This window comes from Glossina fuscipes, unplaced genomic scaffold (assembly GCF_014805625.2).
Source record: "Glossina fuscipes isolate IAEA_lab_2018 unplaced genomic scaffold, Yale_Gfus_2 115, whole genome shotgun sequence".
Lineage (NCBI taxonomy): Eukaryota > Metazoa > Arthropoda > Insecta > Diptera > Glossinidae > Glossina > Glossina fuscipes.
In genome coordinates this window covers 2,328,007-2,349,165 of record NW_023998458.1, presented here as the reverse complement: position 1 = coordinate 2,349,165, position 21,159 = coordinate 2,328,007, and the positions used below count along the sequence as shown (strand labels likewise).

Here is a 21,159-nt window from a genome sequence, read left to right as displayed (position 1 = left end):
AATTGAAATTTTGTTTATTTTTTCTTCCTTTCTCTTTGTTTTTCTCCCATAAACTTACAGTTAGGTTTAGTTTGCACAAAACTTTCTTTTTAGCTTTTTCCTCTAGCTTTTGTCCGCTATTAGTATATACCATACGTTGATCATGGTAACTCTTTAACCATGTAGCAACAATATTGCGTTCACAAGTAAGGCGCATAAACATTCATATTTTCATACTCTGTAGATTGGATTAATATTTTGGGAACATGTGACTAAGAGAAAGTTTATGTAGGGTGCTTAACAAAAACAGTCTTGTGTTCACGGTTCCCGTTACATATTTGTACATCCATGCGGCAGATTTTTAATAGCGGTCAAAAATTTGATTACAACCGGGACCTTCCTCAATAAATCTCTCTTGCTTCTTTTTACTCAACTGAAGAAATGTCCCTAGATTGATTGCTAAGATGACTGTGACTAAGTAAGCTAAGTATCTCGACTAGCAGCTCAACTTGATTTTTACTTGAAAACACCACACATCTGCCATTCAGTCCATGTCTCACTACTTATCTTTTCGATTTTTGTTGTTTCGATCTAGAATTCTATATATTTACTTCATTTTTTATTTAAGAACTTTTTGATATATTTATATTTATATTTATATATATATTTTGATATAAAATATTTATTTTCCAATTAAAACATTCGTATATCAAATAAAACGTTTTTTCTTTGAATATTCTATTTTCGACGCAATTATTTTATAAATGGAAAATATAAAAGTACCAAAAAAGGTGGAGCGTCACGCAATAAAAGCAGTGAACCTGTTATGCGAGGGGTCTGAAGACACATTCGTCAGCGAAGCTGAGATATTAAACCAAGTACGATATCAAATGAGGAATTTGGTACCGATGGCAAATATCGAAAGTATTCTTCACAAGTGTCTGCTTGAACTGTCTGCCAGATGTATTATACATCGCATTGATGATAACAATTTCGGTATATATAGTTCTGATCGGGATGAACGTTCTAGTTGTAAAGATGATAGCGATACCGATTTGCAAAGGTCGCTAGTCGCCCCGCGTATCAGCTTTACGGTATCATCCAATGAAGCCATCCCTAAGGATGAACAGGGCAATGATTGTTTTATTTTTCAAAATAATGGTAAAAACTTGCCGTTACCGATGCAAATAAAGACGGAGATGCAGGAAGATGATACTGGCGACGGAGGCCCGCAGCTACATCTTCAGGCTTGAAACGCCTTTTGTACCAACTTGCTACTTATGCATGCTTTCAATGCAAAGACCAGTGATCCGGGAAGATCAGCGGCATATAAAAATTTTAAAAATATGCAAAAAGCTCGTTGCACTTAAATACCTTTATCTATGGCCAATATTATCTTTTTATATGTATCTTTTTCATATCGACTCGACGTATTGTTCTTGTATTATGGTGTAATTTTTTTAAAAATTCTGCAATTTCAGAAATTTTTCTCAAGCTTATTATGTTTGGCTTTTGAGATACATTGTAATAAGTTTGAGTTCTTTTTTTTACTTTTTTATGTCTGCAAGTTTGCTTTACAAAGTTGGGCACATTTAAAATTATCTATCGTTATTTGCGTAGCATATACGATTTTCGCCAGAGTTACAGAAGTAAAAAAAGAAAGACTTGTTCGATTACTTTCAATTGGACTCGGAATCCATTGAGTATGAAAGTACTTTCTTCGTTCGAATACTTTCTGCAGTGAACCCAGCTTTATATTAGGCAGTAAATGTTCACCACTTTGTACCTTCGTTCTCCTTTACTACGCACAATCGCTTCGGAATGTTTGTAAACCAAATCTTCCCCGAAGATATACATTGAACTATTTTCTCAAGTGTTTCCACGTATTTTGGCCAGCGGCATCTTCAGGTAAAAATTATAGAGAAATGAGAAATGCCAATATACATAACGGTCGAATTCGGTGATTTTGACCTTTCTCTACATAACAGTTTTTCATTTGATATTATTGAGATAATGTGGCGTCTGCCGACGCCAAAATTGCATATTCGATACTGATTTTTGTTGTTGTTTGATTTGAGGATTAAACACGTTCAGAAGCTTATGGCGATGATGCTCCTACATCATAACTCAATTACCGGTTTTGATTTCAACGATTTAAAAGTAGTGATTTTGATATCAATAAAAAAAGGACCACCCGGAGGACCAAAAAAGTTCAAGAACCATGAATTGCTGCGACTACATTGCTACAACTAAGGCAGCAAGAGAACGATAAAAAAACTCACTTAATTTACATATTTACATCGCACAACAACTTTGTAAATTAAGTACTTTCTGCATGCAAAGCCAAAAAGTTAATGCGCAAACTACTCACGTTTTGGAAAATAAAAAAAAGAGAAACGTGAGACAATCTCTCTAATTTACCTGATAAAATCATGAAATAATTTCTTAACTAACTTTCAAGAACTCACAATCTGCCTCCGTCACCATTCTAAAGTTTAGAGCATAGATGTTTACCAAATTCAAGTACACTTTTAGTTAACGAAAAGCCATGCAAGTTTTATAAACAGCCAAGCCGGCTTTCGTAACGAAATTTATTACATACTAAATTAACTTTCCCTTTTCAGACCTTACAAAGAATATCTCATCAACAATAGATTCCTACTTGTTTTAGTCACGACCACTACTTCGTTTTTCTTTTACAGTACAAGATAAGCGGGTTATATGTCCCGATAAGAAGCTTGATTCAGTTCAACCATATTATTACATTTTGGAAAGTCAAGCGCCTCGAAAAACATTTGGAGTAGAGTTTTGCTTGTATAGAAAAACGTCTATCAGGAAAGAACATATTTGTAATGGTTAAGTGGAACCATCTTCAATTCTAATCCTTTCGCCATTTTAGTTTCTTAAAAAACTATGCAATCTTTTTTATTAAACACATCGTCCTTCAAAACAAAAAAAAATAAATATGCACGAGGGTAAATATACATATATACTTTTTACATTTTAATGATTTCTGATGATTCATTTTCCAGAATAGACTGGAGATCTATTCACAACACATGCTATTTTTTTTTAAAACCATATAAAGGAAAAAAATCAGCTAATTATTTTAAAAGAAAAAAAAAATGAAAACAATATGTAAGCATTTAAAATAAGCGTATACAATTATCAAGAATTTTGCAAGGTCTTTCGAGAATAAGCGCATATTCGTTCTCAATAATTAGACAGGTCTTTGTAAAAAAGCCATCGATGCGAGATTAAGCGTATATATTCTCAACAATTTGTATACAAATACCAACCATCTGAGAAAATAAAAATTCCATACAATTGAGAAGTGCATTTCTAAGTAGCAACTGCATTTAACGACAAAGCTATGATACTGAAATTTTCCGATTCTGACAGACTGAGAGCTGTATGTCTTCCTTTCCAGCATTAAAACTGTGCAAATTAAAGGAGAAGTAAACAATTTAACTTTCCACATTGGTCAATATTTCTTCTTCTAAGATGATTTTAAAGAAACTTATTTAAACCTAAAATTCTAGGATTAAAAATAGGAAGAGGATCTTTTGTCAATGTAGACTACGTAGATAGATAGTCTAGTCGCTCTAATAAAGTTAACTTTACCGATGTGTTCTTCAGGTACTTTCAATATCTTTGTAGTGTCAGAGGGTGTGAAAGAAAATTCGAAAGCTAACTTAATTCATATTAATTAAATTTTTAATTATTACAAAATTTCGGGTCTTTTGCTTAGTATTTTTATTTCTTTGGCTCTTTACTAGTTTGAGATTTAGGCTCTTCATAATTCACTTTCGATTTTGATTCGGTTGAATTTACATTTCTGTCACCCTTTTCTTTTGATTCAGGTGCAGCTGCATTTTTTTCCATCTCTTTTTCAGTCTTCTGTTTTTCTGTTACTTTGGTTGATTTTATCGTTTTTTCTTTAAATTTTCGCTCTCTTTCTTCTTGTGCCTTTTGTTGGGCCTCAATGCGTAACGCCTCTTTCGCCTGCTTTTCTTCTTCGACTTTAGCAGCAGCTTCAGCGACTTCCTCGTCGTACCAATCTGCCATCGATTTATCACGCTTTAGCCAGCTATCTGTGTCTTTATCTTTAAAAGCTATAAGTTCAAAATTTAAAAGTTATTGAAGTTTTATATTTTAAAGTAAATACTCGCACTTTTATTAAACCATTTAATGCCGTCATGCATTTGATCAATAATATCTTTCGATGTGTACATAATCTCATTCTGTATGGCCTGTTGGAAACTGCTTACGTCAAAGACAGCTGAGTATACCGATTTGCGATCGTGATTTAGAGCACTTTGTGGAAATTTTGATAAGCACTTAGCCAATTCTACAGCCTTGTTCAAGGCTTCACCAGTCCCCACTATTCGATTCGCTATACCCATGCTATGAGCTTCTTCGGCGCAGACATGGCGGCCAGTTAATATTAAGTCAAGAGCACGTGACAATCCAATCATAGCTGGAAGGCGCGCAGTGCCACCATCTATTACAGGTACTCCAAAGCGACGATTGAAAAAACCTAATACTGCAGATTCTTCCATAACCCGTAAATCGCACATCAAAGCCAATTCTAAACCGTTTGCTACGCAATAACCGTTAATACCACAAACCACCGGTTTGCTTAATTGCCTTCTCGTTGGTCCAACTGAGCCCTCGGGCATCATTAATATTTCCACGCTGACCGTGCTTTCATCTTCATTGGCCATTTCGAGTATATCAAAACCGGAACAAAATGAACCTCCTATACCATACAACACCGCCACCGGCGAAGCATCGTCTGCCTCGAAAGCGCTAAACGCTTCGCAAAGTTTAGCAGCAGTTTGTCCATCTATAGCATTACGTTGTCGCGGTCTATTAATACCAATTAGAGTAATATTCTTATCTTTTTCCACTAAAACTGTGTTTGGTTTTATTGGTTTTTCTTCAATCATTTCGGCAACAGCTAAAAATGTAATGGATTATGTTTCAAGTGAACATAGTTCCGTCATTACCTTACCCTCTTTTTTAAGAAGGCATCTTGCGGAACATATGCCGCGATTTAATTGCAAAACGTTTGCATCAACGATTTTATTAACACATCTGCTTAACTGTCTAAACATATCTTTTACTTTATTCGGCTTCTTATTCTTCTTTATGGCTAAAATTAAAAATCCAAACTGAAAAAAATTACAAATGAGCTCAGAAACAGCTGTTAATTCACAGTTGCCAGGAGTTGTCGATTTCTTCTAAGGTTCGGACCTATTCGTCAGCTATTCCTCAGCTCTTAAACTTCTCTTTTTTTTTGCTACTGACGAACTGAACTTTTATTAAATTTGTGATGCGGTTATAAAGTAAAATTGAACGCTGGGCCTTTTTTTTGCAACGAAGTGTATCATCTGCTGTTGACTCGCTGAAAATTTAAGAAGAAGAAGATGAATGCCGAATAGAGAGACGACTTATCTTAGTAATACAAATATTCTTAAGAAAAATGTTCAGTTTTCGTAGATTAAGTGTAAATAAAACAAATTTTGGTATTGTGTGTAATTTAGAGTGCAATAAGGATTGGTTTTCGTCTTCATCAAAACTACAGAATGCTGATAATGGAGAACACATAGAAAATGAAGAAAAACAAGAAGAAAATACTATTCTTGTGGATAAGGATGAAAATATTACTCTAATTGGAATTAATCGACCTAGAAAACGTAATGCTATCAACGCTCAAACTGCTGAGAAACTCTCTGCTGCTTTAAATGATTTTGAAGCCGATAAAACTTCGCCTATCGCTGTTCTTTACGGAGCAGGAGGCTCCTTTTGTTCTGGTTATGATATACAAGATTTGGAAGCGCAAGCCGAAAACGGGAACCTAGAGTATTTAATGCGCCATGAAGGTTCGGTTGGACCTACACGACGACACATCTCTAAGCCTGTTATTTGTGGCATTAATGGTTATTGCGTGGCTGCCGGCTTAGAATTGGCTCTGATGTGTGACTTGCGAGTTATGGAAGATACTGCAGTATTGGGTTTTATTAATAGACGCTTTGGAGTGCCTTTAAGTGATGGCGGCACAGTGCGATTAGGGGCAATGATTGGCTATGCACGTGCACTAGAGCTCCTACACACCGGTCGTAGGGTTGACGCTAAGGAAGCACTAAACATAGGTCTTGTCAATCGTATGGTGGCCACAGGTACCGCATTGGGTCAAGCTGTAAATTTGGCGTTCTCCATAGCAAAATTTCCCCAGGCCTCTCTTCTTCAAGATCGTAATAACTTGTATGCAAATGTCTATAGTCGGAAAAGTTTCCGCGATGCTATACAAAACGAGATTATGAACACATCTAAAGAAGTACTAAAGGAACTTAAAGAAGGTGTTCAGAGATTTAAAAATTGTAGGTATTAGTTATTCTTGGATATGTTAATGTTGCGCTAAATAGTCAATCATTTACCAGCCGAAAATAAAGGCGCTAAAACGGATGCTTGGCAAATTAAAGAGAAGAAGCTGCCAGATTGGGAGAAAGCGGAAATTGTTCATGAAAATAAAATAAAAACACAAAAATGAATAGGTAAGAAAGATTTCCGTTATTGATTTAATTGAAGAAGAATGTTGTCTTCGGTACATTCTTTCAGGATATCCGAATGTTCTATTTGCCTCCCAATCTGGTGTACTAAATGTAAAGAAATTTTCTTCGCTACATTCTTTCGGGACATCCATATGTTCTATTTGCCTCCTAGTCTTGTGTACTTGTAGAAGTGTTCAGTTTCTTTTTCTTTATGAGCACACGCCGAAAACAACTATATAATTGTCATCTGTCCGTCTTGCGTCGCAATTCCTAAAGTGATAAAAATTAAGATTTCTATTGTTAAATTTAACTCTTAAAATTTGAACAAGGGCGTCGTAGATGAATTATCTACGTTAGGCAAAGAGGCTAAGATCATTACAATTTCCGCTGCTGCAAATTTGAGTTACCCCCTAAAAAATGAGAGCGAATTACTAACACCGTGACCAAATAGTGTATTTATTTATGAACGCTTGTATGAATTGCGAAATGTACGTAAAAGAGAGAAACATAAAAAATGGAACGGATTTTCTACTTATTTCCTTCATAATTGTGTTCACTTAAACATTAACTTAAAAGCCTTTAAAAAAGGTCTTCATTTTCATTATATATAACTACATAATGGCATCCATAAGCATAGCGTAGAAGCTTAAAAACAACACATAATCATATAAATGTGTGTGTAGTAAATTCATATTGCACATAATTTTCAATTTGCCTTAAAAATTAAATAAAAAATGATACATTATTTGTGTGTATATATGCCTGTATGTGTAGGTGTAAAATTTTGCACATATATTATTTGTATTATGTGTCCGTAAGTACATATCTGTTTATCGTCTATATGTTTTTTGCTATATTATATATAAGTTATTTATTTATCTAAAAAAAATTGAGAAAAATTTTTTTAAAAATATTTTCTCTTGGATCTTTCTGAAACATGCTACAACCTCTAAGCGTTAAGATTTTTTATATGGTAGTAGTAGTGGTGGTGGTGGTTGTGGTGATAGGTAGTTGAGTAGAGGATATTAAATGATAATGTGATTACTTTAAACGTTGCGTTACATTGGCAAGAGCTACGGCAAAGGCTTGTAACGCCGAAAACGGATACTGAAAGTCCAAAGTGTAAGCATTACCATCTATACGGCCGAATTGCATAACCTATAAATAAGAAAAATATTTGTAATGCACAACCATCTGCATAAGCGAGTGCTAGTGACATTACCTGTTTACCGCGAAATTCAATTTGAAAATTTTTTGCTGATTCTTGCGTAACACGTCCTCCGAAATCTAACTGATACACCTGACTCATTTCATTCCACATTGGTGCCTTATTATGCATAACAAATTCTCGTCTCACCGGTGACGAATTGTTGCAATGTGAAGTGCCATTTGGTTCAATACGTCCTCTCTTCAACTGCGATTAATTAGTTAGGGTTCGTTCAAGTTATTAAGATGAAAAATGTTTATTTTTCATACCTTCTGTCTTAATTGTGCCTTTTGAAATGTTTCCAAATCGCGATATTGTTTATTACCACTGCTATTAAGTTGGCCCTCTTCGCCAGAACCATTAGTAAGATAGCTCTCGTCATCCGAGCTCTCTATAATATTTTGTTTTTTACGTTGTCTTCTATTTAATAACGGAGAGTTTAAAATATTGCGAATAGGTGAACTGCTCTGATAACGTTTGGTTTTCTTGCTGCTAGCTGGTGAAGCTGGGGAGCTTCTGGGCAGTCGCTGAGGAGACGCCGGTGGTGTAAGACGTCCCTCATCCAAATCTCTTAAACGGCTAATTATGTTTTCCAATGTAGTAAGAGCCTGAAATCTCAACAGATATGGAATTCATATGTAAGAGTAAATTTCTCTGTTTACCTGTGTGTGTAACGATACCGAAGCTCGTGTCTCGACCGGCGTGACTTCGATCGGATTGTCGCTTTTGTTTTCCGAATTTTCTGAGGTAACTTCAAGACTACTACTGCCGTTTTGCAAGGATTTCAAGTCGGTTCCGCTATTCGCTGATTTCGGATCTCTGCGACGCCAGCGTCCCTCAGTTAATTGCTTCACTAAGCTAAAACTATTTTCATTTTTCCGACACGATAATGACGACGACTGGTCTGGATGGTGTCGTCCAAATCGATGCTTCCGCGAGAATAATGGGCTGTCTGTGAAACTAGTTATTACATCAATCCGTTTCTTTGGCGAATTTTCTGTGCCATTCGATGTTTTTCTTAGGTCTCCCTTTGTTTTTCCCTTTGAATTTGCCGACGGTTCATTGGAGGTGCAACTCGCGCTTGTAATTTCTGCCCCTTTCACACTATCTGCGGGCGACGGGGAAAGAGCACAATGCTTACAATTTGTTTTCAACCCAGAACTAGTACATAGAAAACATGGATTGTCTGGCATCACAATTCCACTAACACTTTCGTTTATGTCGCTTAATTTTTCGGCTGCCTTATTACTAGTTATGGGTCTTAATTGCGCTAAAAGTATTTCACATGAATCAAAACTTTTCGACTTCCCGGTCTGTTGTAATCTCGGTTTGCGATTATTCTAAAATTGTAAGAAAAAAATGCTCCTAATATTATGAACCTGTTTGTAAATAAAAGCTCGCGTACCTCTTGCGCCGGCCTTTTTTTCCGAGTTCTTCTGTTATCCACCAATATTAAACGTTTATTCGGCGCTTCTCTCCTTAAAGCCGTCAAAGCTTCATCTGAAGGCGTTATAGCTACTGTATCTAAATAGCCAACACTACAACTGCGCGTTATGGCGTCAGCTGTCACCGGTGCTATAGAAACTATCGTAGGCGTCCTCTTCATAGCTAGCTCCACTTCTATTTGTTGAATCGGAGTAACAATCGCCGCTGTTCCTTGAACTTGACCGGGCGATTGCGTCTCTTCATCTATGTATAAGATATCTCGCTTTTTTGAAGTGGATGGCAGTGCTATTTTCATTTTAGAAGCGTCCATTCTTTCCAAATTCAGATTTAAGTTAAGAGGCACTGGATTCACATGACTGTTTGTGGAGCGTACACTTTCCGACATAAGGGCATTTTTCACTTGGACCATATTATTGGCGTAGTCTGAGTTACTAGAATATGACATAAGGGTGGTTTGCCCCGCGGCTGTCACAGCTGGGCGTTCAAAAATAATATCGGTCGGAGCTACAGCATTTTTGGGTGATTGCAATGTTGGGACGGAACTGTCATTAAAAAGAGGTGATATGGCATGTCGAGCTGGGCCGCAGGAACCACCATTCGAGCGAGTATAATTAGAGGCGATATTTTTGGGACGTGTCATCTTAGTCGGACAATTTTGACCACTACCCTGCAAGACAGTCGAAATCGCGCTACTATGCTCCGCAGATTCACTGGCCGAATCATCGTCGTAGGATTCAGCGCGGGCTAAAGGACTCCGTCCAGCCAACAGATTTCCATTGCTACTATTTCTATGACGTGTCAATAAGCGATTTGGACGTGGTGACATCGGTACGATTGGTGGTAAGCCCTCGGCCAGTCGTTTTGTTGTCGCTTGAACCTGATTCATTGATACGTTACTACTAACCAAATCGCTAATCTGATTAGGTGACTCCAGGACATGAGCATTTGATGGCTGATTAAGAGCCCTTTTTGCTGCGGCATGCAGCATTAAATCTTCCTCGTCCTCCGAAAAAAGATTAGGATTAAAATTCGGATCTGGACCCGGTGGAAAATCATCTCTTAGCTCTGTAATAACCAGAGTCATTTGTCGGGGCTGCAAATGCAGCAAGGACGTTTTATACGTAACTTGGCCTAAATTGGCCGGGACGGTTTTAGCAAGTCCATGAATTTTAAACTTTGTTCCCCAAATATTTGAAGTGACCTCAACCAGTTTTACCTCCTAAAAAAGAAAAGTCGCTTATAATGACCATTGCGTGCCTTCCATGAATATCTGCTTGCCTCCGGTAAGGTATCCACATAAGCGAGTTCATCCAAAACATCTGAATCGTTACTGCCCGGTGTTAAAGTATTCCTTTCACTGTTTGCACCGCTACGTTTTTTCTGACGAGCCTTACGCTTACGAAGTGCTTGCGGAGAGCTGCGACCGCGTTCATCATACTCGCTATCCGAAGAATCGGTGCGTCCGTTACCAGTGGTGCTGCTAGCGGATTGGCTGGATGTAGAAGAACTTTTCGAACCAGGTGACTGTTGGAAAAATACGTTAGAGTCTAAACAAAGAACAATGTGATTATTATTAACAAAATGATTACATGAAAGCACAAATTATCTTCACCATTCACTTGCGGATCGAATATGACGAACTCTGGACGTATTTTTGATGTACGTTTACCTTTCAGCAACGGCACTAGACCTCCTAAATATTCCAAATAAAGCGTGTAACAAGTACCCGAACTGATATTCGAATCTTCATCGTGACGTATCATGGTACAATGCAGGCGTGTGGAACACATAGGCGGTCGCGAGACGAACTCTCTTAGGGATTTTATATCAGGTACACAACACTAAATTAAAAAAAAGAATCGTAAACAGTTTAGCATTTGAATGACAATCTACGCGTTACTTACTCTAATAGTTTGAGCAAAAAGATTACCGATCAATGTTTTTATTCTAGTTGGTAAAGGCAGCAGTGGCAAAAATGTTTCAGATCCAATACTAGCCTGAATCTGCAGGCGACATAATAGTTGCAATGAAGCTACACGCCTTGAAACCCAAGCAATGTGTACTTGGGTGCCAGTAGCGATAAACAAACGTTTATCATTGTGACCCCAAGTTAGAGCGGACACTGGGGCCGTTGAGTTCGGTATGCAAGCCTGATAAAGCAGTACCCCTGACTCTGTGTAAAATTTTAATAGATTGTCATAAACCGGTTGACCGCCGTTAACATTGGCATCACTAAATTCGGCTGTTTTCTGAGATGTTCCAGCCACAGCAAGTAGTTCACGTGAATTGCTCCATTCCATAACCATGCCCAATAATCCATTAAGACCTGTGCTGATATGCGCCGGCGAAAGATCATCAAATGATTTCAGTAAATATATGAACCCGTTTTGAAAGCTAACCGCCAAAACGAAAGAACGCTTAGCTGTAAGTAAAAGACCAACGGCACTCTTTTAAAGCTACCAGTATGAAAAGACGACGACTTACCAGCATTTGTAACACCAGGCTCGGATTCTTCACCTTCCTCCATTTTGAATTTCTCACAAGACCACGACATTGATGTTATTCCGACATCGTTACACAATTGTACTTGAGACACCATAGCACCGTGTACATCCATAACAATAACCTGGCCCTGAGTAGTGCCAAAATAAACCTGTTGATCATCTGGCGTCCATATGCCACATGTTATAGTTGATTCCAAATTCAGCATAGATGACCAATAACGTTGCCCAGCCACAGAGCCGACAAGAACGAAACCATCTTGGTAACATATTAGAGCCATACGTCCATCATGCGACCAAGAGAAATGCGTTACCGGCGTATTACGATCGTTAATCAATTCAATTGACCAACGACCCTCGTACTTAATCCAAACAAATATAATACCTGAACTATCACAGGAAGCCAATTTCTGATATGGTTCATTCCATTTAACAAGGATAACCTAAATCACCAAAAACGAAATGAAGATTATCATTAATTTGTTTAGAGAATAGAAAGTCAAATATATTGCGAGTTTCCCTTACATCGGATCTATGTCCTCTTAAATTATAATTTGTGCGTAAAGGATATTCGACACTTTTGCGACAATGCGATGTTGTAAACGTTACACCAACTATTCCGCGTACATTGCCGGTGGCGAGCCAACCCTCTTGGTAATAGTTCGTACGATTCAGCTTCCAGCCGTCATCCTAAAATGAAATGTTGTATAAAAGTTAAAAGAAATCAAAACTGGGGGAAAAGAATTTTATAAAAGACTTTTGGTGAACGGTTTAGATCAACTGCCTTGAAACTAGCGTATTGCTTTTACAAAGTAAACGAAAAAGGTCAAAAGCAAAATGAATAAAACAGCAATTCTCAATTTAGTTTAAAAGAACGGCTTAAGAGACATTTAAAAAGAATTGTTCTTCTTATACACGTTATCATACTTTTTTTGCACGATTATTCACTTTCAATTATTAGTAAGTAGTTCAAACCAAATATGCTAAAAATACTTTAAGACGAAAAATTTAGTCGGAATTTAGCGCAATATCTATTCAATTGATATAGTTATGTCGAGAAAACTTAGAATTTCTTTCAAACATTTATTAGCCCATTAAATGAATGGCAGCTGATGCTGATGTTCGTTCGTTCGTTCGTTTATTAAAAGACGTTTGAACACTATAAAAATAGACAGAACACATTTCTGTAAAAATATCGAGTGATTAATTAAGGTCAATGCTGATGCGAAATAGTTTTTTTTTTTTTTTAAAAAGAAACTTTCAAACTTTTACAAAATCAACCAACGCAACACCCATCGAATCAAATGTATATAAATGATATATGCTAATAGATGTATGCGTATAGATAGATGTCTCTGCATTTATTTGAAAGCACATCAATCGATCAAATTTTTGATTATTTGTAAATGACCTGCTCTCGTCTTTTGAAACATTCAAAGTTTTGTCCCACTGCCACTATTCGGCAGCTATGCTCTCCGCGCCAATCTAGAGAATATAATTTGACCGGTTTATAAATCTCACAGCATTCGCCATAAAAACAAATTTTCTACTCATTTCGAATACCTTTACAATCGTTCAAAATTTATTCGCGAATTTAGTTCTCACAGAACCTCTTGAGTGAAAACATTTTCAAAATCATAATCTGTTTCAAAACTATACGGCGATAGTAATAAACAAAATAAAATAAATAAATTTGTAAGAAAAAAAAAGGAAAAACTTATCGCCTTGTACATCGTCATGTCAAGCATTGCATATGTATTAGTATTTGTGTTATGCTTTTGGCGAAATTGTTGGTGTTTTGAACAGTTGGAACAATTTTCACTATGTAGTACCGGTAAGCGGTTAGAAAATGATCAATTGCTGATCAATGACAGTCTCATAGCACATGACAGTCTCACGAAAGAGCCGTACATAAATTTCATGTACGATCTAAAGGAACCGATTACATATATCGAAATATCAGCAAATAACGTAAGTGTCAACAAACATTTGAATATAAATCCAGTATTCGAGTCATAGGTATTTTTATGTTTTTTCAGAACATTTACGCCCGGGTAGAATTGAATTATGATGATACTCTTATCAAAGGTTTAATCACAAATATACAACCACATAACGGCAATAATAATAAATTAATGCCCTTGGAGATGATTGTGCAAATTTTTGGTTTTAATGTAACAGTGGCAGAGAGCTTTAATTCCAATGGTGTTTTAAAAAACAACACTACATATATGCTAGTAATTGCGCCAATCCGTAAACTTCGTAGCTTAACTTCTGCGACTATTGAGTTGTTTGACGATAATAATGACGATGACGATGATGATGATGATGGCGATGATGTTTATGACGAAGAAATTGAGTACAACGCGGCAGATGGTGCTATGAAGGAAGACCACGAATTTGAAGATAATGATGAAAAAGATGGTAATGAAAACGATATAAAGGAACATGAGAATGACGATGAAACAGATGAAAACTTTTTTAATCAAAATTTGGACAAAATCATAGAAATGGGACAACGACAAAAAGGTAAACATAAAAGAAGCATAGCATAGCAGTCTGAGAGCTATTGGCCTATTTATTAAAAAAAAAGTATGTAAATTTGTAAAGTTTTCGTATCGATACGTGTTCTATAAAATTTATAAAGTCTTCGTTAGGAAGGTTTATTACCTCATGTTATCGAAAGTTAATTTTTGATAATCTGGAAATAGAGGCATCATGAATTCCTAACTATACGTTACAACTTTGTGTTTTGAAGAGTTTTAAAAATAGACAATTTTGTAAGAAATTTGTAAATTTTCGTATACACTACATAAGAGCTGCTGCTGTATGTACGTCAGTAAGATATTCTAGGTTGTTAATCGAAAGTAATAAATCTTCCACAGAACCTTTGTAATCTGTAGAGTGTCCAATTATGTTATTATTTATTCACTATATACTGCTCTTTAAGTGAATCGAAAACTGTAAACATTTTCCGCAAGTATCTGACTAAATATTTATGGTCTTGTTACGATAGCTAATGCTATTCCCATGCCCGTTTATCACATATTTCATTTCACGATATGAATTCATTAATAATGATAATTTCATACGTTGACTAAGACAGCAAAAAATTTTTCACAATGATTTTTTCAAATTTTATCTCCATCGTCGAAGGGCAGAAGTGCAATATACTTATTCTAACCTTTTGCACATTCGGGAACATACATCGAAGAATCAACAAACTAAGCACCTTAATATTCTAAAGCGTGATGACCATGTCCGCCCATCCCTTCATTCATATACATTATGTGTATAAATTGTTTTTGAACAGCTTACGGTTACTTAATTACGTCTTTAAAAATGTATATATATATTTATTAATTGGAAAATAGGCTCAGTTGGTAGACGATGCCTACAATAGGTACACCACTTGAAAAAGCAATCGCGTAAGATTATTCAAAATTTTGAGGAGAAAAGAGCGCGATCCTACAATAATTTATCATGTTTACGAGCTAGCGGGGTAAAAACTTGTCTAAATTTTGTGGTAAGAAGAGTATGTTACGATTTTTAATGAATATTTGGCTGACTAAACTAAACTTCAGGTTAAATCCGCCTATAGCCACGGAATTCCACAGATATGCTCGCAATGAATTGGGAATCACGTACTATCTATAGGATATATGGAAGTAAAAGTTGCTGCAAATATTCCCTATGGCTATGAAAAACGAAAATGAAACCAAATTCCAATGGATCGACTGACCCGTCCATAATTAAGTAACTTGTTCACGCTATAAAGCATACAGCGCTTTCTTTAATTCCTCTTGATCAACTCACACGCCTATAGTTAACGAAATTACTTTACAATTTCGGTGTATTGAATAGAGATGGGGAATAAAAAACATATTCCTTACATATTTCATAATGTAAGGCAGACTTTTTTCGAGTTTTACGCCTTTATGCCTTGCAATGTTCGAATTGCAAAAACCGATTACAAGCGTTTCTCATTTGAAGAATGAGTATAGCATCGCTCCTAGAATGTGATTGTTATTCCACCGCCATAAATTGATTTGACAAATTTCTTTACAATGATTTACAATTTTTTTGAAAGGAAAATAAAAGTCTCAACATTTGCGCTCTGTCAGAGGAAAATTGGAATTGAATACTCTTCAAAATATCATAACATTCGTATGCAGTAAGGGAGTAGTGTCTAAGTTTTTGTTCGTTTTCATGTAAAGAATTTAATATTTGTTTTCGAATTAAATTCACTTTTTTCAAACTCTTGCCTAAAGTTCAAGGCTAAAAAGTTTTTTTCCTTTTCACTCTTATTGCAGGTGATTATTTACTCTACGAAAATTATCAAACTTCAACGGAGAAAACTGATCAACTATCAACGCATTCTGTTATCTTTTATTATATTGACAAGAACTACATTACCCAAGTGAAGTTCATCATAATCGATGTAAGTATATGAATATGTCATATATGTGTACATTTCTAAATGTTTGTACATAATTGTGAAAATATGATTAAAAAAAAAAACATGTACAATTTAAATTAATTTTTAGCATTTTATTGAGAATAAACTCAACGGAAGTGCTTATAAGCCACCAATTGTCGAGTATAGCCATTTGTCGCCTACCACCCTCAAAGCAATTATTACAGATCGCCAGACAACTAGTTTGTTTGTACAAATGCTATTATATGGCTACCGGCCAAAGGATCTACCTGTTGATTATGTGACCTTTTTGCCAAATGCTGAAAAGCTAAAGATATACAATAGCAATAATATTGACGGTGACGATGAGAGAGGCATTGCCACAGAGGGGCCAATGTCATCAATGAAACGTTTAAAATTGTTTATGAATGCCGAAAATGAAAGACAACAACAAGAACAACGGGAACAAGAACAACAATACGGTTTACGGCAGACGTCAAATGGACTCGTTCCAACGAATGACTCACCGGCAGAAGGTAACATGAAAGTATTGTGTTGGAAACCAGCAGAAGACAAAGCTGCTACGACAACCAGTCACTCTTTACTTGTACTTAATTTGATTGTAATCGCAATAACGGGTACCTTTATGCAACTATTGTTCGGTTAGAATTGAAAGATAGAAAGAAACACCTAATCGGAATTGTTTGCTAACTAAAAAAAATATTGAATTTTCCTTAAACTGTAATATGTTTATATATATGTTAACTGCAGCTAAAAGAAAACCACAAGACTTTTAATTTTTTTTTTTTTGTTGTTGCTTATCTATAAGACGGTCGGTCGTTCAAGTAGAACGTAAGCAAACAAGTATAAGAAGAAGCACATGGTTTGTTTTGTATTTTTCTTTTTAATTTGATCAAATGTTTATACTGCATTAAAGAACGCACATTATAAGTATGTACACAGGATCCGCGCGAATAGGGATTTTTTTTGAGATTGTCGGCTTATGTAGAAGCATGAATCGGTTTCATATGAATTTTCGTATCAGTCTCGCTAGTTTAAGTTTGGGTCAGGTTTCGACATGTATGACCATGCGCAATTAACAAAGCATCCTTAATTTTCCTTCGTTTCTAAAGCAATGGCGCAAAGGTTTGCTTCGAAGGCGGTTAGAGCAAAGCTTCGCCCACAACTATCAAGAATGTTTGCATAGTGATGTATGCATAGTGATGCATACGCATATCTAAAGTCAACAGAATTATTTTGGCAAAACGGAGGTACGTAGTAGTTTTTTAAGATTTCGTTATATCTAACATCAATTTCGATATGAGTATATTAAGTTTTCTAAATCTATTAAGTCTGTCCGTCCATCTTGTGTTTGCTCGGGTATTTTTGTATTTAACCAAGAGATCGTCATTTTCGACTTACTTAGGTTAAATTGGTTTTTTTACTGACTTTTGTTATAAAAAATGTTAAACGGGGAACATTTCAAATTATTATTAAAACTATGTTGTTTTTCAGAAAAGCAACTTAGTAAAGCTTAGCTGGTTTCCGATAGCTTTGGCTCAAATGTGAAGGCTATTGACAATGCAGTCCATTGTACCATTTTGGTAAACGCATTCCTGTTTTTGAAAAGATCGTTGTATGCAAAATATTTAAACTCTTAACATTTATCGACAAAATTCAGTGGACGTTGAACGGTATATTAGAATATTGTATGAATGTGGAAAATTTAAATGCCTTTGCACCATTTCTTGCACTCCCTCCCATAGAAACGTACTTAAGAAATAAGAGCCCTTATGCGGAAACAACTTTAAATTTTTAGTATTTTCTAATGAGTATTGATAGCAAATGGTGATTTGACGGATAACCTTCCTGTAGAAAGTTTGAATCCCATTATTGGCCTATATTTAGAAGTCCTTGCTGTCGCGAAACTCTTACAAAATAAATAAGTCCTCATATGTCGGCAATAAGAAGTGAGACAGAATAAGATATTTGGCTCAAATAAATCGACCGGTTTGAAATCGGGCAATGTGAGTCCATGTTTTTAAACCCATCTCATCAAAAGGCTATGTTTGCGCTGAAAGTAGATGTAATTTTGTATAACGAAAATAGATGAATTATTATCAAGGGAGGGGCTCAGGTTGAGAACGATTAATTGTCAGTCAGGCTTAAGTTTAATTGTAGTTAAATTTTTGAACTTACCTCCGGTATATCGTCGGGCACCTTCCCCATCCATGATAACGATAATATCGTGCAGTCACACTTTGTATTAACATTACGTTCGAAGTGCAAGTGCATTTTGCAATGCTAGCAATCGTTGCCTTATTACGGTCGTTATTGTTGCTATTGTTGTTGTAATTCAATTTATTTGCATCCAATTAACAAAAATAAAAAAAATACTTAAGATCTCCTTAATTCCTTTTATTTTTATACTGTTTGGATATGTAGCTAACTACCTACAACAATAGCAACATCATTTACAACGAGTGTTAAATAACTTCCGTTGCAGGCGTTTTCTTCTGTTCCTTCGTCTTTTTTCTTTGAAAATAATTTCACACAAAATACCGGTAATGGAACATTTTTAAGCTGAAAATGCGAAGAAAAACGGCAATTGATTACTTACAAGCACGGCATAGGCAGAGAGAGGTAAACGAAAGTGCGTAAACATTTATTATGAAGTCTAAATAATATTAAGCCATTGATGATTCAATGTATCTCCATTCAGGGTTCAATATTTTCTAAAGTAGTTAGCTAACTAACAAACATGTATACACACACACACACCCAGGTGCGGACATATAAAAATACTTGTAAATCAATTGAAAGATATTTTCAATTCAATAAGAATTTCCCTGACGATTAAAACATTGGCAAACAAGTCAGACAAAAATATTCACACACATGCACATGTCAATGCTTTCACACCTTCTCACTATCATATGAAAAGTTTTCAAATGAATTGCAAGCAAGCAAGTACATGCTCGGCAGACAGTCGAACGTTGCTATTGGTTTTTTCATTTTATTATTTGCACTTTGACAGTTTTTGTCGACCTTCTGAGCGTATACATGATTGAAAATATTTACTTTAGTTTTTAATTTCACATACTTACACCTATCGCCAAAAATAAAAAGCAATTGAAAAGAGAAGAAAAAAAAGGGGAAAAACAATCGTAAAGTAGAAAGAGAAAATTGCTTATATTACGTCGTATATACGTATGTATGTAGGTATGTACGTGTAGAGAAAACGGATGCCTTTCAAATGTTATTTGAAATGTGGGCGCCTGATGTTATGAATTGTGTGTTTTATAAGTGGCATTATCTAGTTATGGAGCCCTGATGTAGACACTTTATGTATCTGTATATCATCGTCATCATCAGCAGTGATATATGCACGAAAGGAAGGAAACTTACCTTTGGTGCAAGTACCCCTTTTGCTATAAGGGCGTAACTAATACACTTTTTTTTTATTTTATTAACAAGCAATTATCGCCCTTACATACATATGTATATATACACACACACACACACAAATGCATGCACAAAAGACAGATTAAAAAATTGTTAGCCCTTCAGGAGACTAAAAATTCATTTATCCATTTGTTTCATTCATTCAAGTCATTCACACATTCTTACATATAACGACATTTTGTGCTAACTAAAGCTATTTTCATTACTAAGGGCTTACAATATTTTATAAGACACTTTTTCGCAATGTAAATATGCATGTACGTATGAGATGACATTTTGTGATAGTGATATGAGAAAAATATTGAGCCCTTCCTATACATCTCAGCATGCGTGTAATTGCGTGAGCACGCTTGAACTCGCACACCTATGTTTTCTTTCATATTCTTGAAAACATTGTTTTATAAGTGAAAACAATTTTTAACTTGACGATGGCAAACATATATAACACACTCACTCATTCACTCATATATTTATATATATATATATATATATATATATATATATGTAATACGCGCATAGAAAGATTTGTACTTGACCACGTACAAAATTATTTAAAAAAAAAAAACGTTTGTTAAAAGAAGATTTACATGTTTTCTTTTTTTTCCCCCATTTTCTTTTTCTCTTTCTAAAAACCTATCTCACCATTAACCATATAACCAAAAAGGATTGAAATTTGAATACGTAGTTAGTTACCTAAGAACAAGAAGGATTTATGTCTCATTAAATATATAAGAAAAAAAAAAAGAAAAGGGAAAAAAGCGAATTGGTTTTTTGTTTTTTTCGTTATTATTATTTTACCGTTATTAAGAAAATGAAAAGAAAAGAAGAAAAACAATGCAAGCAACAACGACCACGGCCACGTCTAACGCTAGACTAGAAACTTTCTCTTTATAAAATTGTCACTAAGGCTAAGAAAAAAAAACAAAACGAACGAAAAAACTCAGACATGCGAAGAGCGCACGCGACCATTTCTCCGTAGCTGAGCGAAGCTTTTCATATCCCCATCGTTATCACTTGCATGTGTCATTGCGTGGTTGGGCTATCACTGAAGCTTTCTTCTTTCATTGACATGCTTTTTTTTTTTTTTCTTATTCTTTCGTTTTGTTTTACTCTTAACACGAATGAATTTAGCCGTATTTGATAATAATATGATGTTGCTTTACGTAAAGGAATGTTGCGTGCGAGAATTTTATTTCATTTATTTCTCGTTGTTGTTGTTTCATACATTTTCGTTTATTTACGTTTCTCCCAATTGAAGAGGGAAAAATCGATTTTTCTTTACTGTTATGTTAAAAGAAACAACAAGAAAAATAAATAAAAATGTATAAAGAGGCGGTGGACTTGCTTCTTTTTTTTTTTCTTTTTGTTTCATATCTTGCATATCTTACATTATTCTTATTTATTTATATTTTTTTTCTTTAGCAATTAGAAGCAAATAATTTATTTTAACTACAATGCTTTAATTTAACTATATTATTATAATAAGAGCTTTTTTTTTATTATTTACAAAAGTATTATAATTAGAAAAACAGTTGGAGAATAATTTATTTTTGCATTTTTTTTTTTTTTTTTTTTTTTTTTTTTTTT

General features: G+C 35.2%; 4 protein-coding genes and 1 pseudogene across 7 annotated transcripts; 3 read left to right on the top strand and 2 right to left on the bottom strand.

Moving 5' to 3' along the window:
* The first annotated feature begins 740 nt into the window (after nucleotides 1-740).
* Nucleotides 741-1,234, top strand: LOC119640181 (annotated as a pseudogene).
* Nucleotides 1,235-3,711: 2,477 nt separating this feature from the next.
* LOC119640078 (mevalonyl-coenzyme A hydratase sidH) lies at nucleotides 3,712-5,190 on the bottom strand. The gene is made up of 3 exons (XM_038037855.1): nucleotides 4,997-5,190; nucleotides 4,154-4,942; nucleotides 3,712-4,094 (listed from the first exon to the last, which is right to left on the bottom strand). Exons 1-3 carry the CDS (start codon nucleotides 5,097-5,099, stop codon nucleotides 3,736-3,738), a joined length of 1,251 nt encoding a protein of 416 aa, XP_037893783.1. The 5' UTR covers nucleotides 5,100-5,190; the 3' UTR covers nucleotides 3,712-3,735.
* A 151-nt stretch (nucleotides 5,191-5,341) lies between these two features.
* LOC119640080 (probable enoyl-CoA hydratase) lies at nucleotides 5,342-7,052 on the top strand. 2 transcript variants are annotated; one of them, XM_038037857.1, is made up of 3 exons: nucleotides 5,342-6,365; nucleotides 6,426-6,539; nucleotides 6,604-7,052. In XM_038037857.1, the coding sequence occupies exons 1-2, from the start codon at nucleotides 5,468-5,470 to the stop codon at nucleotides 6,533-6,535; spliced, it is 1,008 nt and encodes a 335-aa protein (XP_037893785.1). In that variant the 5' UTR covers nucleotides 5,342-5,467; the 3' UTR covers nucleotides 6,536-6,539; nucleotides 6,604-7,052. The 2 variants fall into 2 exon arrangements, with proteins under 2 accessions (XP_037893785.1, XP_037893784.1); XM_038037856.1 differs by having other exon boundaries at nucleotides 6,411-6,539.
* Nucleotides 7,053-7,294: 242 nt separating this feature from the next.
* On the bottom strand, nucleotides 7,295-20,984 carry LOC119640076 (tubby-related protein 4). Of its 3 annotated transcripts, none has more exons than XM_038037852.1 (12): nucleotides 20,961-20,984; nucleotides 18,307-18,690; nucleotides 12,216-12,380; nucleotides 11,674-12,133; nucleotides 11,094-11,611; nucleotides 10,802-11,030; nucleotides 10,468-10,736; nucleotides 9,149-10,408; nucleotides 8,406-9,083; nucleotides 8,013-8,351; nucleotides 7,759-7,950; nucleotides 7,578-7,694 (listed from the first exon to the last, which is right to left on the bottom strand). In XM_038037852.1, the coding sequence occupies exons 2-12, from the start codon at nucleotides 18,400-18,402 to the stop codon at nucleotides 7,578-7,580; spliced, it is 4,323 nt and encodes a 1,440-aa protein (XP_037893780.1). In that variant the 5' UTR covers nucleotides 18,403-18,690; nucleotides 20,961-20,984. The 3 variants fall into 3 exon arrangements, with proteins under 3 accessions (XP_037893781.1, XP_037893780.1, XP_037893779.1); XM_038037851.1 differs by lacking the exon at nucleotides 20,961-20,984 and adding an exon at nucleotides 20,371-20,829; XM_038037853.1 differs by lacking the exon at nucleotides 20,961-20,984 and having other exon boundaries at nucleotides 7,295-7,694; nucleotides 18,307-18,402.
* On the top strand, nucleotides 12,045-16,861 carry LOC119640077 (protein PFC0760c). The gene is made up of 4 exons (XM_038037854.1): nucleotides 12,045-13,661; nucleotides 13,730-14,219; nucleotides 16,004-16,131; nucleotides 16,238-16,861. The coding sequence occupies exons 1-4, from the start codon at nucleotides 13,428-13,430 to the stop codon at nucleotides 16,772-16,774; spliced, it is 1,389 nt and encodes a 462-aa protein (XP_037893782.1). The 5' UTR covers nucleotides 12,045-13,427; the 3' UTR covers nucleotides 16,775-16,861.
* Nucleotides 20,985-21,159: the final 175 nt, after the last annotated feature.

Bases quoted from the DNA above. Each gene is read 5' to 3' on its own strand.
- LOC119640077 (XM_038037854.1), top strand. From the start codon at position 13,428: ATGTCAAGCATTGCATATGTATTAGTATTTGTGTTATGCTTTTGGCGA. The intron at 14,220-16,003 runs GTAAACATAAAA...CTCTTATTGCAG, and splicing joins AATGGGACAACGACAAAAAG to GTGATTATTTACTCTACGAA. The intron at 16,132-16,237 runs GTAAGTATATGA...ATTAATTTTTAG, and splicing joins TGAAGTTCATCATAATCGAT to CATTTTATTGAGAATAAACT.
- LOC119640076 (XM_038037852.1), bottom strand. From the start codon at position 18,402: ATGCACTTGCACTTCGAACGTAATGTTAATACAAAGTGTGACTGCACG. The intron at 12,381-18,306 runs GTAAGTTCAAAA...ATTTCATTTTAG, and splicing joins TGCCCGACGATATACCGGAG to GATGACGGCTGGAAGCTGAA. The intron at 7,695-7,758 runs GTAATGTCACTA...TCTTATTTATAG, and splicing joins TTGAATTTCGCGGTAAACAG to GTTATGCAATTCGGCCGTAT.
- LOC119640078 (XM_038037855.1), bottom strand. From the start codon at position 5,099: ATGTTTAGACAGTTAAGCAGATGTGTTAATAAAATCGTTGATGCAAAC. The intron at 4,943-4,996 runs GTAAGGTAATGA...TTACATTTTTAG, and splicing joins ATGCCTTCTTAAAAAAGAGG to CTGTTGCCGAAATGATTGAA. The intron at 4,095-4,153 runs GTGCGAGTATTT...TTGAACTTATAG, and splicing joins CATTAAATGGTTTAATAAAA to CTTTTAAAGATAAAGACACA.
- LOC119640080 (XM_038037856.1), top strand. From the start codon at position 5,468: ATGTTCAGTTTTCGTAGATTAAGTGTAAATAAAACAAATTTTGGTATT. The intron at 6,366-6,410 runs GTAGGTATTAGT...TGCGCTAAATAG, and splicing joins TGTTCAGAGATTTAAAAATT to TCAATCATTTACCAGCCGAA.